The 17,431-nt window shown below is 47.2% G+C and overlaps 1 protein-coding gene across 1 annotated transcript in view; it reads left to right on the top strand.

The window, feature by feature from the left end:
• Window positions 1–14,155, top strand: part of LOC103907854 (solute carrier family 22 member 2) — a 15,007-nt gene extending 852 nt beyond the window's left edge. The window contains exons 2-12 of the mRNA XM_009290098.1: window positions 1–136; window positions 1,657–1,760; window positions 5,027–5,181; window positions 6,015–6,183; window positions 7,018–7,132; window positions 7,688–7,794; window positions 8,570–8,784; window positions 10,640–10,748; window positions 11,490–11,602; window positions 12,578–12,677; window positions 14,080–14,155. The exon at window positions 1–136 is cut by the window's left edge and continues 2 nt beyond it. Of these exons, the coding sequence (XP_009288373.1) occupies window positions 1–136; window positions 1,657–1,760; window positions 5,027–5,181; window positions 6,015–6,183; window positions 7,018–7,132; window positions 7,688–7,794; window positions 8,570–8,784; window positions 10,640–10,748; window positions 11,490–11,602; window positions 12,578–12,677; window positions 14,080–14,155 (1,399 nt within the window). The remainder of the gene's footprint in view (window positions 137–1,656; window positions 1,761–5,026; window positions 5,182–6,014; window positions 6,184–7,017; window positions 7,133–7,687; window positions 7,795–8,569; window positions 8,785–10,639; window positions 10,749–11,489; window positions 11,603–12,577; window positions 12,678–14,079) is intronic.
• The last annotated feature ends 3,276 nt before the right edge of the window (window positions 14,156–17,431 follow it).

Here is a 17,431-nt window from a genome sequence, read left to right as displayed (position 1 = left end):
GGTGGACTGGAACACAACAGGCATCAGCTGCACCGACCCCCTCGGCAGCCTCGTGGCCAACCGGAGCACTGTCCCCCTTGGTCCCTGCCGTGATGGCTGGGTCTACGACTCCCCGGGGACCTCTCTTGTGACTGAGGTAAGACACAGTTTGTCCAGCAAAATCACTTTTGCCTGCACACCTTGAAGCTAAAAGATGCTGGATTGGTAAAGTTTGCTTTTGGTGCACAGCCTGAGCCTGACTGCTAATAAATAGTGAATATCAGAACTTGCTAGGGACTTAGAGCAACGATTTGTATGGATAAATAATGGGAAATGATTGCTTTTCCTGGGAGGATAACACTGCAAGCTTGTCATCAATCAGAAAACGGCTATTCTCATAATTCAGTATTTCAGTCACCAAATTGAGGGTAGCACCCCATAGCCCAAACTGAGGAATTGCACATTTGAGTGATAATCCAAACAGATACTCACGTACAATGAACAAGAACTAGAAGATGGGGCTAAATTTGTCAGATAATGAATTAGCAACAGCAGCATTCTTTTCTTCCAACTTACACTATCTAAAACAGATAGTTTAGAAAGTGAAAAACTGTGCAGACCAGTACTAACAGTCTAAAAGCCATGTAGAGACCTGAAGCATAGGAAGGGCCTCAAGGGACATCTCTTCTACTTCTCCTCCAGTCCCAAATCTGTATTAACTATACCTAAACCATGCCTAGCAGATGTTTCTGTAACCTGTTCTTAAAAAACTGCGATGCTGGATACTTCACAGCTTCCTTGGGCAGGGTATTCATATTCCCTTGCTTTGCTATCGTCACCATTACAAAGCAACTCTACCTCACTTTCCCTCGGGACAGATGGGTTGGGGCAGAGAAGAGCACTCCCAGCCATCCTCTGCATTAGTCGAGCCAGGGAAACCGATCTGAGCTGTTTGGTACAGCCCCAGCAAACTTGTCCGGGTTAGAAAGAGATTAAATAAGCAGCCAAAGACATTCATGCTTCTTTCTGGGCTGCAGTCTAGTTACACCTGAATGAATATTTCCAGCTGTAGAGAAGTTAACACCAGTTTGCCCTCCTCCCCTCGCTGGGTGTGGGGGGGTAACCTGTTAATTGTAAATCAAACGCAAGTTACAGAGTACTGGTTCACTGCAGAGAAAAGTCAACCAAATCCTGGGCGTTTTGCCAGTCCTAATGAGGAGCAGGACAGCCATCTCTTGGCTCCCCTCTGGCAGGGCTCATGGCAGCCCTGCCACCTCTCACGCCCAGCACTGCTTTCACACAGCGAGATAATACACGGTTAGAGACAGGCCTTGGCATCTGGGAAGGAAGTGATGCTCCAAGCGTCCTCCAAATTTCCAACTGATAGGTGGGGAGGAGAGGGTGAGATTTTTCTGAACTTTTTAATTTGTTCGTTCAAAGTTTCTCTCCCTTTCCCACTCTCCTTATGTGTCATTGTGCAATCATTTTCCAGGGTGTAACTTTTCCACAAAGTTTGGGAAAATCCGGACAAGATGTATTGCCAATGTCAGTTTAAGAGATTAGAGGGTTTCTTTTCTGGAGCCTGTTTTCTAGTTGTGTGTCATTGGTTTCCATCCTCCTTGAACAGCCATGGTTTGCATTGAATGTTCCTGTGCTTCTAACTGATTGTCCTTGCAGTTTAATCTGGTGTGTGAGGACTCCTGGAAGCTGGACCTCTTCCAGTCGTGCGTGAACGCTGGGTTTTTTATTGGCTCCATGAGCATTGGCTACATAGCAGACAGGTAGGTAGTACGTAGACAGGAGTGAGATGAACTGTTTCCTCTGGCTATCTGCTTTCTGCATGTTGCTGAACAACATTCACGATTCAAAGAGAAAATGAAGGCAATTAAAACTTGATTCAAAAGGCCCGTGTGTCACTCACAAAGGGGTGGATGGTGGTTCCTAAGCCCCTACTTTCAAAGGCTGTTGTGACCTCTCAGTGGCTCCATGGGGAAATTGCACATTCACAAGTGAAGAGGTTTTGTTTTCTTTCACAGTGGCAAACTGCAATGCGAGCTCAGAGTTTGAGATGAAATTTTAACTCGCGCACCAAGAACTATTTGTCCATCTTTGTGATAAATTTGTTTCACATTAATTTTAACAGTATCCAGATGCCCATAAATCAGTTTCAAAATAGGACAGTTTTTCTCAGATACAGAAATAGAAGAAGTTGCTCCTTCCTAAATTTGCTTTGGTCTCCCTTTTTCTCAGTTGGCTCTGTATGTAGCCGGATCTAGACCTTATTATCCCTCATCTCCTCTTTTCCATCACAGATGTCATTGTGCCATATATTTGCCCAGTGGGGGGTTTTTTAGGTTAGACTCTGAACAAATTTAATGCTTTGTAGCTAACCTTCCTGTGCATGTTTACCAAATTTTTCAGCAAAATGGCAAGAGAGGCTGAGACTGGAATTTGAAGAGGTGAAGGTAACCTGGGGTGAACAATCCTTCTGTAGAGTCAGTCTCTCTTGGAGAAATGTTTTTTTTCTTTGTATTCTCAGAACATAGGAGAGCACAATGAGCAATAGCCTTTTCCTCCCATGCTGATCAGGCCCCAAAATCATCTCTGTTGTACAGATATTGCCACCGTTCTGTTCTTTTCACTTTCCCTCTCCTCCATGGGGGAAGGCCCACGGGAAGGGGCACAGCCGTCCCCATAGTACTTCTGCAGTGTCACAAAATAAGGATGGGACTGTGTTTGTCTCGCTGGTCCCTGCTCCCATGTTTCATTGCAGGCAAACACATCATCGGTTAGGTTGTGCGCACCACCTTTGTGGGGAAAGTGGCTACCACAGTCCTAGCTAACCCCAACCTGTCCCTCCACACAGACAAATCTGCTTGTGAAGAAGCCCACCTATGCATGGATTGGACAGACCGCTTTCCAGCCCTCAGTAAACCATTATCTTACTGCCAGTAAACCAGACCATGGTTTTTTTAAGCTTTCTGCTTAAACAAATTTTTCATCAGAAGATAGTGATTTATCAAAGTAACTCTTTCTGGCCACATCGTGTGTGCGGCTACAACTTTGGCAAAAAGCGCTCTCAGGTGAAAGACATCAAATGGTTACAGCAATACCACAAAGATCTTACATCCAGTCTTCAGTCCTGGGCTGGACTCCCCTGTCTAATTTGAAAGACAAAGGTTATCATGCTTATGCCAATTTTTGCTTTTCTTCACATGTATTTTGAAAGATCTTGGTTTCTTTTTTGCATCGGAAACATATGTCAGCCTCTCCATCCTCTTTTTCCTTTAAACCCAAATTCTTGTTTTCTGACCAATCTTCTAGTGAATTTGAAAGTATTCTGTCCTTTTCCCCAGAACAGACACTTAGATAATGATGCACAGCTTATGGGAGCAAAGGAGGGGATATGTAGCAACCGCTCATCCAGGCATGACAGGACATGAAACAGCAGTGAGCAGATCCTGCAACCATCAGGGGCACCACTCTTCAGATCACCTTTTCAGCACAGAGATGAATTAAGCAGTCATGTTCACTAGCAAAGGCATTTCTTGGCAGCGTATGGCTATGTGAGCCAATAGAAACCAGAGCTCCCAAACCCACAGCCATTTATATCTGCAATGCTCTCTCTCTGTCAAAATACTGAAGGATCTTTTTACCAAGGTTTATTATCAAGCAAAAGCATGAAAAGACATGAGGGAGTAGGATATCATTGTTGCTAAGATGAAGCACATGCATGTCGTAGCATCGAGGGGCTTTCTACTGCTCTGCTCACTGCCATCCTGCCCCAGTTCAACGCGGTCCCTGCACTGCAAGCACCTGAGAGCAATACAAAACCCCATACCCAGAGAGTGTTGTGCTGAGGGCAAAAACAAACGCAGAAGTCTCAAATTTAGTAGAGGGAATGGGGAAAAGGCCCATGAATTCTGTGTTTCCTGGATTTGAGATATCTATCCTCTTCTCGTCAGACAGCCTGAGTGCAGGTAGAGTGCTAGTTTTCCCCTGCATGAGATTGCTGCAACCCGCTGTACGTGGGACAACTCCTGCAAATGTTTCAGGTGCTTCAGGGGAGGTTTCATAAGCTCTTTCCAAATGTGCTTCTCTCTGAGGGATTAGCCCTACTCATTTACTTGATTGGTCTCTGGGCACACATCCAGGCGCTGACTTTGACATTCAAGAGTCATAGGTATCTTGGAAATGGCACCCCTGTGTCCCTAGAGAGCTCCCAAGGTCAGTGCTAACATGCAGCACTTGCACTTCTGCCACTCAGAGCTGGGGCACTGGGAAAGGGCCTTCGCAGGAGAGGGGTCCTCTCATGGTCTGATGAGGCTTTCCTGGGCTGGCCTTTAAGGCAAGTCAAAAATGTCTGTATGTCAGGCCCATGACAGGAGGACAGTCTGAGCGATGGGATCTGCTGATGTTATTGTGGAGAACAGAAGACATTTATTTTGGCTGGCGTTTATTATCATGCTATTTTTGTAGTGGACATTAACTAATTTAATGGGTTTTATAAATCATACTTCTAATTGAATATATATCTCTGTCAGATAGAAAACAAATGCCTTTCCAGTGTTCCAGTAAGCTTGGTTTTTTTGGAAACAATTTATTTCTGACTATCAGTGAGTCATGGTGATACAGGGAATGACAAATAACAGGGACGTACAAGATCCTCTTCAAGAAGCGCTCAATAATGAGCCAAGGTTGATGAGAAAATAGGTAACGATCACAGTTATTGAACAAGATCCCCATTAAAAAGCTATTGCAGCTCTGAAAGATGGGCTGAAGAGCCACACCAGAGCATTTGACCTCATTAGCTAAGTCTTTAACCAGAAATGAATGACTACCTGAAAACACAGGACAGGGGAGTCCCCTGAGCTTCCATCAAGATGAAAAATGCTGCAAAGGGAAGAGCAGATGCAGACTCCTACCCAAAATGAACAGAGAAGAGGGGGACAGGGACCATCTCCAGCCTCTTCAAACCCTTTGGTTTGTCACCCTACCCTGCCGGCAGCTGAACCTGTTTCTTCTCTTTTCTTCTTTCCCTTTGCAGGTTTGGCCGCAAACTCTGCCTCCTGGTCACAGTCTTCCTCAATTCAGCCTCGGGGGTTCTCATGGCCTTTGCACCAAGCTACACCTGGACGGTCATCTTCCGCCTGATACAGGGACTAGTCAGCAAGGGGGGCTGGCTGACAGGCTACGTCCTCAGTTACGGCAGCTTGCAATTACACTTTCTGGGCAGGAACCCCCTGTTTAGCAGCAGGGCTGACCCCTGTTGGTGCCATCATGATTTTTAAGGAACCATGTGTAACAAAAGGAGACAGCGACACTGTGCTATTTACTGCCAAACTGCACCTCTTTGCTTAAATGCAGGTGTTTATGACCCAAACTTGCACCAGCTCGTAGACATAAATGGAATAATTAGGAGGCAGCTCTGAAAACTAGGGAGCGTTCATACCTGGAGAGGCACGTGCCAAAATGAAGGACAAGGTCTAGAGACAAGAACTAATTGAAAACGCTGCGAAGATGTATGACACTTTTCCGGGAAAGGCAGCAAGTGGTGCTGTGAGAGATAACATTTGTGTTTCACAGCATTGGTGCCAAAACACTTTTTGCTGTGCTGTTTCACACGCTTGGCGGGGGGGAGGCTCTGTTCCCAAGCCATACGGGAGGAGGGAGATGGAGGCAAGCAAGTGCCAGCTGTCTATTTTATTTTCCCATTTAGTTTTTAGCTAGAAGGAGCGGGAGGAAGAAAGCAACTTTTGCCCCGTGTTGATGGGTGAGGGCCTGACCCTCGAAGGCAGGGGCAAAGTCCCCAGTTGACTGGCAGAGGAGGAAGGGTCAGGACTTGCCCTGTGCTCTACACCAGGGACCCAGACCTGCTCTGCTTTCCCATCCAAACCCATGCCCGCACACCATGCCGCGAGGGCACGGCTAAGCACAGGGGCTTCGTGTGGTTTTAGCTGGCAGGAGCTTTGGAGTCGCCCAGGCTCTCCAAACCAATGTATTTTCTCTGTGCCTCATACAACTTGTCCTTGCAGTTGCAGAATTTGTTGGCTCAAACTATCGGAGGGCAGCGTGCATCATTTACCAGGCTGCCTTCAGCCTGGGACTCATCATCCTCACAGCCCTGGCTTATGCGCTTCCGCACTGGAGGTGGCTCCAGCTCACAGTCACACTGCCCAATTTCTTCTTCCTGCTCTACTATTGGTAAGTGCCCGCTGTTACAGCTCCCAGCAACGCCGAGCCAGAAACGGGGGACTGTAACTGGGAGTCGAGGCTTCTCTGTAGGGATTGGCCATAGCGTTACACGTAGGATTACTAAGACGACATCAGATCAGATCTGGCATTTTTCTGTTATTCTGTTCCCCCTGCCCAGGGCTTTAGTCTGAATCACCTAAGAGCAAGGGACTACCTGCAACATGTCACAACGCTTCTGTGTTTGGAGTCCTTGCCACCCATCACAAACTAATAAGTCGTTATTTCTTGAACAGTACTTGAGCTACTGTGAGAAGCGAGTTTTTCTAAACATTGATTAAAATTGCTTTTTTTTTAAATGCAATCAACAGACTTTTGTTGACTATTTGCAAAAAAATTGAGTGAAAATGCTCCTTAGAAAATTCCATAACCAGATCAGGGAACAGATTTGGGAGGAGGTTTTTGTTTGGGTTTTTTTGAAAGTTTATTTTTAACATGGAGAAGCTGAAGGATCAGGTTTACAGCTGTTCTTTTTTATATCCACAAACTATTAGGCATTTCTAAAACGTGTCAACAGAATTTATCTCAGACTAATGTTTCCAAACCATAATAAACTGGTTTTAGCCTTTAAAAAAAAAAAAAATCTGGCTATATTGTCATTCAAGTGGAGCACAAATCAGAGTGCAATCACTGACAGACACAGCTACCACTGAGTTCAATACCGCCCATGGCTATTCAATACACCGTAGGATCATAGCCTGAGAAATTCAGTTCCATTTTCATTTTCTGTGTACCAGTAATGTGCATTTTCCTTCCCCGTAGCTGTCACGCTTATATGTGTTGCAGGTGTCTGCCTGAGTCTCCCAGGTGGCTCATAGCTCAAAAGCAAAATGACAAAGCTATGGAAGTCATTAAGCACATCGCCAAGGGAAATAAGAAGAAGCTACCTCTCTCTTTCCAGGTGACTGCACTGCATTTGCTGCATATATGCAAACCTCAAGGCAAATAATGTTATGAGTTTAGGATCGGTTTGGGTTTAAAGTAGGGAGCAGCTTGGCTACCAAAAGCACTGCAGTTCCCTAAGGCATAGGCAAGTGAGTTTTCTTCTCTTTGACTGCCTAGGACCCTCGCAGAGCATACTTGGGAAAAAAGGCTTGCAAAAATAGCCAGCAGACAAGAAAAATTCTTCCTTTAAGTAGTATCAATCAACAGTAAACTCACCAAATCTCATGACTTAAAATTCCAGAACATCCTTATGCATTAATTTTTTTAAATGGTGCTTCATGTCATGCAACAACCTCATACACATGGCTACACAGATATGAAGACTGCCTATGTAAATTTTCATGTTTCCTTTCCCCAAAACACTCTGGAGAAGTTATTTTGCCCTCAGTTACGTAACTGGCAAATGAAAACCCTCATCCTCCCATTAATCCAGAGGAAAATGTTCATTGCAGTATTCACCACACTCTCCTCTGCCCACTGTAATCTCTTGTCCTGTTGCTTGTGCTCCCAGAATCTCAAGTCCGAAGATGAAGATGGAGAAAAGCCGAAACCTTCATTTCTAGACCTTGTCAGGACACCTCAGATCAGAAAACACACGTTTATTTTGATGTACAGTTGGTAAGGGAAGGTTTTTGCAGCCCAAATGGAGGTGTGTGATTCGGTGCCCTAAATCGTCATCATTGATTTAAGTCTGGTTTGCTCCCTACCAGCTGCAAATCTCAGTTCTTTGCATAAACTCTCTCCCAAAGGGTTTGGCTTCATTTGCACCCTCTTCTCTGCCCAGGTTCACGAGCTCCGTCCTCTACCAGGGGCTCATCATGCACATGGGAATAGCCGCTGGAACATGTATAACATCCTTATGCATTAATTTTTTTAAATGTTGCTTCATGTCATGCAACAACCTTATACACATGGCTACACAGATATGAAGACTGCCTATGTAAATTTTCATGTTTCCTTTCCCCAAAACACTCTGGAGAAGTTATTTTGCCCTCAGTTACGTAACTGGCAAATGAAAACCCTCATCCTCCCATTAATCCAGAGGAAAATGTTCATTGCAGTATTCACCACACTCTCCTCTGCCCACTGTAATCTCTTGTCCTGTTGCTTGTGCTCCCAGAATCTCAAGTCCGAAGATGAAGATGGAGAAAAGCCGAAACCTTCATTTCTAGACCTTGTCAGGACACCTCAGATCAGAAAACACACGTTTATTTTGATGTACAGTTGGTAAGGGAAGGTTTTTGCAGCCCAAATGGAGGTGTGTGATTCGGTGCCCTAAATCGTCATCATTGATTTAAGTCTGGTTTGCTCCCTACCAGCTGCAAATCTCAGTTCTTTGCATAAACTCTCTCCCAAAGGGTTTGGCTTCATTTGCACCCTCTTCTCTGCCCAGGTTCACGAGCTCCGTCCTCTACCAGGGGCTCATCATGCACATGGGAATAGCCGCTGGGAACATGTATCTGGATTTCCTCTATTCTGCTCTCGTCGAGTTCCCAGCTGCCATCATCCTCATACTAACACTGGATCGCATCGGCCGTCGCTACCCCTGGGCTGCGGCAAACGTGATGGCAGGTGGTGCTTGCCTCGTTACAGCATTAGTCCCAGACAGTGAGTCATGCAAACCTCCTCTGTCAATGAGTTCTTTCCCTGTCTCTTGGTTATTGCCCTGGAAAATGGAAAACAATCCTTCCTAACCTGGCCCATGTCAGTATTGTGATCCAATGAAGACCAATACCGTAAAAGCTAACGTATGTCCCACCATCAGCATTTATACCAGCTAATAAGAGGCTGGAGAAATGGGGTGAATTAAATTTCCAAAATGGCATCAAATCAGATGGCAAGTCTGCAGGTGCTAGATCATGAAGCATGCCATGTTAAGTCCACAATTTTTGTCTGGCCTAAAATTTGGATTTGAATGCACAATTGAGGGTTTTCATCCAAAAATCCCCATGTTTTTTGTTTCTAATCCCCATGTTTTCCTCTTTCTAAAAAGGAAAAGTGTATGGGCACACGCACACATTTAAACACCATCTGGGTACAGTAAGTGCTTTCTGCCATGAACAGTGCTGCTGCCATGAATGTAGGATGTTGAGCAACCATGGTGACAGGCACTTGGCTTTCATTTAGCTAAGCGTTCACTCCAAGGCCATAGTCTCAAAGCGATGTGTCCCTTAAGGGCCACCAAATGAAACATCTTTCCTTTTTCTTTATGGAATACAACTAGACTGAAACCACAGACACAACAGTGCCAAACAACTATCAGTTCACGGGGGACAAGGACAAAACCACAAAATGTTACAGAAAAATGTCATAGGCAAAAAACCCAAAGTGTCCAGATAATGGAAACTCATTTTAACAAGCAACTGGGGAGTGCAGGGGCTATGCAAGGGACCGCTGGGCTTTGCTGGGGGAGTGCAGGGGTGAGAGTCCTGCGGCCCTGCAGCTGCTGCCTGTGCCAGGGCATGGGGAGCAGCAGCGCCCAGGTGAGCGCCTTGCACTGGGGACAGGTACGGCCGGTGAAGACGCTGCTGCCAACCTGGCTCAGCCCATGGTTTAACGCCCTGCCGGGCTTGGTGGCAGCAACCGCCAGCAGAGACCCCAGCCTTCGCCTCTTGCCTGCACCAGCATCACCAGCCCCGGGCTGAGCCACCTCAGGGATGGCCCTGGACTCCCACAGCTGCAAGTGCTGCAAACCACATGCAGCAGTGGCTGGTGTCTCAGCTCTGGAGAGCCCCTGCCGGCAGGGCTTATGGGCAGTTATGGGTCAGTAAAATACTGCCCGGGGCTTGATGCGTCCCTCAGCTGGCTAAATGAGGGAGAAACTCAGTGTTCCAAGTGTGCTAATAGCTGAAACATCTGACGCCATGATCCAAGGTCACTTTGGGATCTAAAAGTCCACATGGCACACAGAGGTGTCCTGGGCTCACTCTGTACGCAGGGCTGGGATATTCATTTATTTGCAGCAGACATCTGTAGCTCCAGGTGTGACAGCAATTGTAGAGCACACACTGAGAGACAGGGAGGCAACACAAACTTGTCCCAGCCTGAAAGCCATCAGAAGCCTCTCTGCAAAAGTACAGAATATCTTGCTGATAAGCAGATTTCAGCTACCAAACAAGGCAGCTGCCCTCAGTTTAGTTTTATTGCAAGCAAGAAATGGTGTCTTGCATAAGCTTTTGGTTAATGCACTGGGTAACCCAAACTACTTTGTATCATTGATTTCTCCTCTATGTGACAGCAACCTAGCAAAGTCTCAAGTCTTGGTTATTTACTTGAATGACAAGACAATTGCACGATAAATTCTTTATTGAGTGAAACAGAACACCATCATGTGCTGTCCTCTTGACTTTTCATGACAGCAAGCTTAGTGTTGCCTTAAATTAAATCTTTAATGCTGTTTTATGTCAAGAGCAGAAAAAAACAGTTTTGTATTCCAACCTTAATGTGCACAATGTCTTTCCAGCTCTTTATTGGCTTAAAATGACTGCAGCTTGCTTGGGCAGGATGGGAATTACCATGTGCTACGAAATTATTTGCCTGGTAAATCCTGAGCTGTATCCAACATTTCTCAGGTAAGTGCACCATCTTCTGTTAGCTGGTAAAAGCGCTGGGTGTTTCTCTGGGAGAGACTGCGAGAGGCCAGCCCAAGGTTGCGGATGCAGCTGAGGAGCCTGTGGCTCATGCACTGCCCTGGAAATAGAGTTTGTGTGTATAAACACACTTTGCAAAGGTAGAGGAGAGCTGCTGGGTGGTGCAGCAGAAACCCACCACCTTCCCTGGCCAAAGCCGCTTCCCCGTTTCTGAGCTTCTGAGCCCAGCACTGAGGCAGCAGGATTCTGAGGGGATGTGCAAGAAACCTTCCCAGACACCCTCCAGGCTCCCCTTCCAGTGCAGTTCAGTGAACCAGAAGTGAAATGCTCATTAACATCTCTCCTCCAATATAGGGCTAGTCTTAGAGTCTTGCCTTGTCTAACTCTCTTCCTCCTCACCCATTTCACCTTGTGGTATTTCTCCGCGGGAGAATGCTCTGCCTGTGCTCTCTTTTGATTATGTTCACCGTGATAGGGGCCAGGCCTTTCTAAGCCCCTTCCTAAGCTCCAGGGTGTTATCTGTCTTTTCCTCCCTGAGGCTCATGGCCCATCCCTCCTCCCATCAGCTGCAAATCCGCTGGACAGGGTGCTGACCTGCTCATCCCGGCAGCAGGGGTGGGCAAACCCTTGTGGGTCCTGCCGGGGTGCTGGGGTGCAGAGCTGGACAAGGCACCTTCAGGTGACGTGTGTGTGCACGCATGTGTGTGTGCTCGTGCTTTGCAGGAACCTGGGAGTCCTCGTCTGCTCGTCCATGTGCGACCTTGGTGGGATCATAACGCCCTTCCTTGTGTACAGACTAGCGGAGCTCTGGCACGAACTGCCCCTGGTCATCTTTGGTAAGAGAGCTGCGAAACGGGTCGGTTGGCCACAGCCTAAACGAATGAGTTTGGTGATCTATTTTCCGCCTTTAAAAAAATGTGGAGAGATGTATATACATGTGTGTACACATGTAAGATACAGCTTGGTAAGTCTGTTTCATCTGGGTGTTTGGAAGTTGTAGCAAAGTCACCCCTTAGCCCTTTCTGCAGCGAAGGGGACCCCATGTTTTTGGGACAGCTCTTTCAAGCTTTGACTTCCTCCTGCTGAGCCCTTCCCAAGGGAGGATTGTCTTTGGGTTCTGCCCCTCTCACCTGCGGCGTGGTTACAGGACCTGAGGTCCGAGCAGGACGGCCTCTTGTCTCCCTACACAAAAGTCATACTCCACCTCTTGCTGGCCCCTCAGGGGGCCCAGTCTGTCAAGGATCCCATGGCAATTTAGAGTGGCAAAGCAGCATGTCAGCCCTAATGTTAAGGCTGCTATCCTAAAAAAAGGGCTGCCTTGAATGTCTGCTGCTGCACGTATTCAAATCAGTGTGCCTGCATGCACCGTCTGCCCTGAGTATGGTCATAGCAGGGTCTAAAACTAATCAGAAGGTGAAATTGGCCAGGTGGCCTGGTAGCAACCTTTTGTTGGTGGGGATCAAAAGTGGGGATGACAGCTAGCTAGTGTCACCCCAATCCCATGCCAGCTGGACAACCAGAGCCAAAACCTATTTCCTTTGTATTGTGTGCACAAAGCAAGGGAGCCAGACCACCTCTGGGCCTATGGCCCAGGATGACTTTCCAGGCCTCAGATGCACCTCAGAAACGTCAGCAATTACTTTGAAAAATGAGAATCACATAGATAAAAAGCCAAGTGTTATTATCACTTTGAGGAATCCTTATTCAATCATTGGGGCAGCTGTGTCTCAGTAAGAATTAATTAGTGACTTGGAATAAAAATCGGGCATGACCATTGCGTTGCCTTTGTCATCCTTGTTCTGTGTTTGCAGCTGTGATTGGTTTAATCGACGGCGGCTTGGTTTTGCTCCTACCTGAGATGAAGGGAAAGACTCTGCCTGAGACCATTGAAGATGCTGAAAATCTGCACAGGTATGGCATTAAGCATCCTCCCACAGAGCAGAGCAAGCCTCCTTTACATCTGCAAAATCTGCTAAAAAAACCCATTCATTGTACATCTCCGAGGATCTGTTGGGTTTTGTTGTAGACGTATAAATACAGTGGATGGCTGGTGGGTAACTCATCCCCGGTAGCAATATCAGGCTCTGGGCTCTCCTGTATGATCTGACCAGAATCCACTAACACCTTATGTGGGAGCCAGACAGTAAGAGAAGGCATGGAGGGCAGTTTCACAGGCCATCTGAAAAGCATCGGTCTGGGCTTCGGTCACTCCTTAGGCAGCGCGTACAGCTGCTCTGCCTTGAGAAGCATCTGTCAGCATGGGGAAACATGTCCTTCCTGCCATAGCCGGCCACTGCCAGCCGCTGAAGGTGGCTTTTGAGCAGGAGAGCACCTTGGCACAGCGGCAGGAGATTTCAGCAGCTTGTTCAGCCATCCTACCTGCCCAGGGAAGGTGAGGCAGAGGGGCAAAGGCACAGCTCCTTGAGGAAAGGAGAGAAGGTTGATGGCAGGGAAACCCTATGCGAGCTGGCTGTCATATCTGTGCAAGTAAAGCCAGGGAACACAACCCTCGGTCACACCATCCTCCCGAAAACTTAGCAGTCCCATCTAAGTGTCTGTGGCTGCCAGCTGCACCCTGCATGTGCCCAGGGGTGCTCACCACCCCGGTCTCACCTCCTGTACACAGCTGTGCCAGTGAGGGGACCGCTGGTGTCCCTAGAGATGCTCACACCCAATGGGGACAAAGGTGGCTGAGGTGTGGTTTTAAATTTGGGGAGCAATGCAGGGAATGTCCTGTGGTTTCAGTGCTTTCTCCTTCTGGCACGACTCACACCTGCTGGAGCAGCTCCCAGGGTGAGGGTAGAGCTCCACAGGCACTGAAGGAGCCACTCGGATTTACCGAAGCTGGTGCGGAGCCAAAAGACACTTGGCCTGGTAAAAAATTGGGTGTGGGAGGAAAAGGACCCAGCCTGACCAGAAAGGGATGGCAATGTAGCACAAGGTAGAGCATGGAGAGGTTGCCTCTAGGAAAACTTAGGAAGTCCATACATGCAACCACACACCCAGATGTTACTTTAGAAATCACCTAGAATAACAGTTTTTACAGTAGGAAATGCCAGAGTTAAAGTTACTAATGCTGCTGTTGTGATAGGATTTCCAGACAGCAGCGCAGCTGCAACAAGGCTGCAGAAAGTCTCCAATTTACTCCTTATTCTGCTGCTCTTCAGAATAATCTAACCTCATTTGAAAAATTGCCAGTGATGAGACATCCGCTAAACCTAGTTTTCAATTAATGTAAGCATATGGATTATTTGGTGGATCATGCTGCTAGCTACCAGGAGCATCATCTGCCTTTTCCCCTTTCCTTCCACAGGAAAGAGAGAAGCAAAGAAAAAGCAATTTATCTCCACGTTCTGGCTTCTGAAGCTGCCCCCAAGTACGAAACATAGAATCATAGAATCGTTTAGGTTGGAAAAGACCTCTAAGATCATCAAGTCCAACCCTTAACCTAACACTGCCAAGTCCACCACTAAATCATATGCCTAAGCACCACATCTATACATCTTTTAAATACCTCCAGGGATGGTGACTCAACCACTTCCCTGGGCAGCCTCTTCCAATGCTTGACAACCCTTTCAGTGAAGAAATTTTTCCTAATATCCAATCTAAACCTCCCCTGGGAAAACTTGAGGTCATTTTCTATTGTCCTATTGCTTGTTACTTGGGAGACTGACACCCACCTCGCTACAACCTCCTTTCAGGTAGTTGTAGAGTGCGATAAGGTCTCCCCTCAGCCTCCTTTTCTCCAGGACACACAACCCCAGTTCCTCAGCCGCTCCTTGTAAGACTTCTGCTCTAGACCCTTCACCAGCTTCGTTGCCCTTCTTTGGATGCGCTCCAGCACCTCCATTTTGCCCCGGATCTGCCTTTACTGGGGCAGCGAGGCAGAAGGGGGCCAGCAGAGCAGCCGTAGCAAGCCCAGCCCTTGACCTCACAAGCAGGGGACAAGCCAGGCCAACGCGGTGATCTTTTCCCCATTGCACGCTCCCAGCTGCTAGCAGTCTGCAGCTTGGGGACTTCCCGAGCCACAGGTCGTCTGCCCACATTTCTGCTTCAGTCCCTCGTGGACCGTCCTTCCACAAGTTTTTCTATTTGCCTTCTGAACACATTCATGCTTCTGGCATCCCAGGGCATCCGGCAGCAGCAACTCATATGGCGTGAGCGGGAAATTCATGAAGGAACACTTTCTTCTGCTTGTTATAAAACTAAAAATCTCTTTGGGCTGCTCACTCACAGCTCATGTCTATAGTGACCATGAGTGTATCCATGAGCCCAACTCACCTCCTCCAAGCTACGCCTGATTCTGCTTGAAAGCAAGCATGTAGGCAGTAACGGATTTACTGTCACAATTCCCCCTATACCCCTCAAAATCTTGGTACTGTCAGTCGGTCTATAGCTCCTGATGCCCAGCAGGACAGCTTCGTGAGACAGCTCCTGCTGCCCAGCAGCAAGCACTGCCACTGCAGAGCCCACTTCAGGAGCCTGGGGCATCCAGAAGCCCCTCTTCCCTCCCAGTTTACTCCCCTTCTTCCAGAGAAAAAAGTACAAAAAATAAGTACTTCTAAGCCCAGACTGGTTTTTAAGCTTTGGCATCCCAGAATTTGACTGGATATTAGGCAAGCAGGAAAATGAAAAGGAAGGCAAAGAGGAGTTGAGGCAGTGAAGCCTCATGACATGGGGGGCTGCGTGGAACTACATCATCCTTAGGGATCAGTGACAGGGCGGGGGAAGAAAGGCCCGTCATGGACACCCACTGGGAGCGGCATGAGCAGTAACAGGACACTGTGCATATTAAAGCATATTCATGTTTGTGTTTATGCATGTTTGTTTTCTAATGCCATAAGTTTGGTTTTTTGCTTGACCAAACTCCAAAACAGCTGCAATGCATAAGGACTGAGGCAGGGGTGAAAGATAAGCCAAAAAAAGGGTATGGCTTTCTAAGTAGATCTCCCTCAATAACATGCTGGAAAATCACTGCTCTAGTGCTTTTGAAGGTTGAAGGTTCCTCTCCACAGCCCTTAGGAAGCACTTAAAATGTGATTCACGTCATATTCATCAACTTGTGGATATTCTCTGGATTTGGGTTTGTCTCCTGACCAGTCCCAGTTCTGGGAAAAGGCCCAATTTCTTCATATTTTAAAACATTTACGGAATGTAGGATGACACAGTGCCATACAGTAGGGGTGGGATTGGAGCAAGTTGCAAATAAAATCTAGCACATGCATTGTTTTGATCACACAATAAACAGGGGATCTGGAAACCGCATGAGATTTGTATTGGCCTGTAGGATGTGATTTTCTGCCAATTCATAAACACACGCACACAAGAACACCTTGACAAAACAACCATGTTAAGATTACAGCTTGCAAACAATAAGCCTTAATGAGTCTCTGATACACCACAGAACCTGTGGCCACATTTGATGGGATAAAATTAGCACTGGAGTCTCCAAATAGCAGCTATGCTGGCGTGGTGGTGTTTGGATGTCGGTGCTGACAGCAACAGCAGAGGACAAGAGCAGTGCTTAGAAAATGCCGCCCTGGACCACATCTGCAGCCAGGCAGTCCATCAGATGATGCAAGGGAGAACACCAGAAACTTTGTAAAGGTAAAGAGCAATTCCTTCCAAAACCCAGTGACCGAAGGTTGGTGGATACCCTAAACATGAAGTTTTTATTTTCTCTTTAGGCACAGTCCTTATACTGTGGTTTTAAGTAGTTGGGCAGGGGACAGGGTCTTCTTCAAAGGCCAGTCTCACTTTCATTAACCTGGACACAGCTATGTCCAGGTGCTCCCTGGGTTGCCTGAGCCAGCCAATGGTTGGGCCCTGAAGTGCTCTTTCCCAAGCTCCAGGGACAGCCCTGCCACTGAGCTGGTTACACTCAGCAGCCCCAGGAGCAGACAAGCTTCAGCTGCTATTAATGGGAAGGGAAGCTGACAAACTTGTTTTATCTAAGGCAGGATGTTAGACAGCTTGTCTCATACCCTGGAGGAGATCCACTCCTACCACGCGCACAAGACACACAAGCTCTCTGCACTTTGAGATTAACCATGTGCAGCTAGACCAGACTTGACATGTTTCATTGACTTCCCAACTCCAGGAATTAATACGTGAATTTCCAAGGTCACCAGCAAGGAAATCGATGAAGCAGATTTGCCTTTGTGCTCATTAAGGTGCTACCAGAAACAAATGCCGATATAACTTATAGAATCATAGAATAGTTTGGACTGGAAGGGACCTTAAAGGACCTCCTAGTCCCCCCCCCCCGGCGGGGGGCGGGGACAACTTCCACTAGACCAGGTTGCTCAAAGCCCCATCCAACCTGGCCTTGAACACTTCCAGGGATGGGGCATCCACAACTTCTCTGGGCAACCTGTTCCAGTGCCTCACCATCCTCATAGTGAAGAATTTCTTCCTTATATCTAATCTAAATCTACCCTCTTTCAGTTTAGAGCCATTATCCCTTGTTCTATCACTACACGCCCTTGTAAAAAGTCCCTCTCCAGCTTTCCTGTAGGCCTCCTTCAGGTATTATAGGCTATAAGGTCTTCCCCGACCCTTCTCTTCTCCAGGCTGAACAACCCCAACTCTCTCAGCCTCTCATTCATAGGAGAGGTGCTCCAACCCTCTGATCATCTTCATGGCCCTCCTCTGGACTCGCTCCA

The sequence above is a fragment of the Aptenodytes forsteri genome, unplaced genomic scaffold (genome assembly GCF_000699145.1).
Source record: "Aptenodytes forsteri isolate BGI_AS27 unplaced genomic scaffold, ASM69914v1 Scaffold122, whole genome shotgun sequence".
In the NCBI taxonomy this organism is placed as follows: domain Eukaryota; kingdom Metazoa; phylum Chordata; class Aves; order Sphenisciformes; family Spheniscidae; genus Aptenodytes; species Aptenodytes forsteri.
Note: the sequence above shows the minus strand (reverse complement) of the source record. Positions and strands in the feature narration are given on the sequence as shown.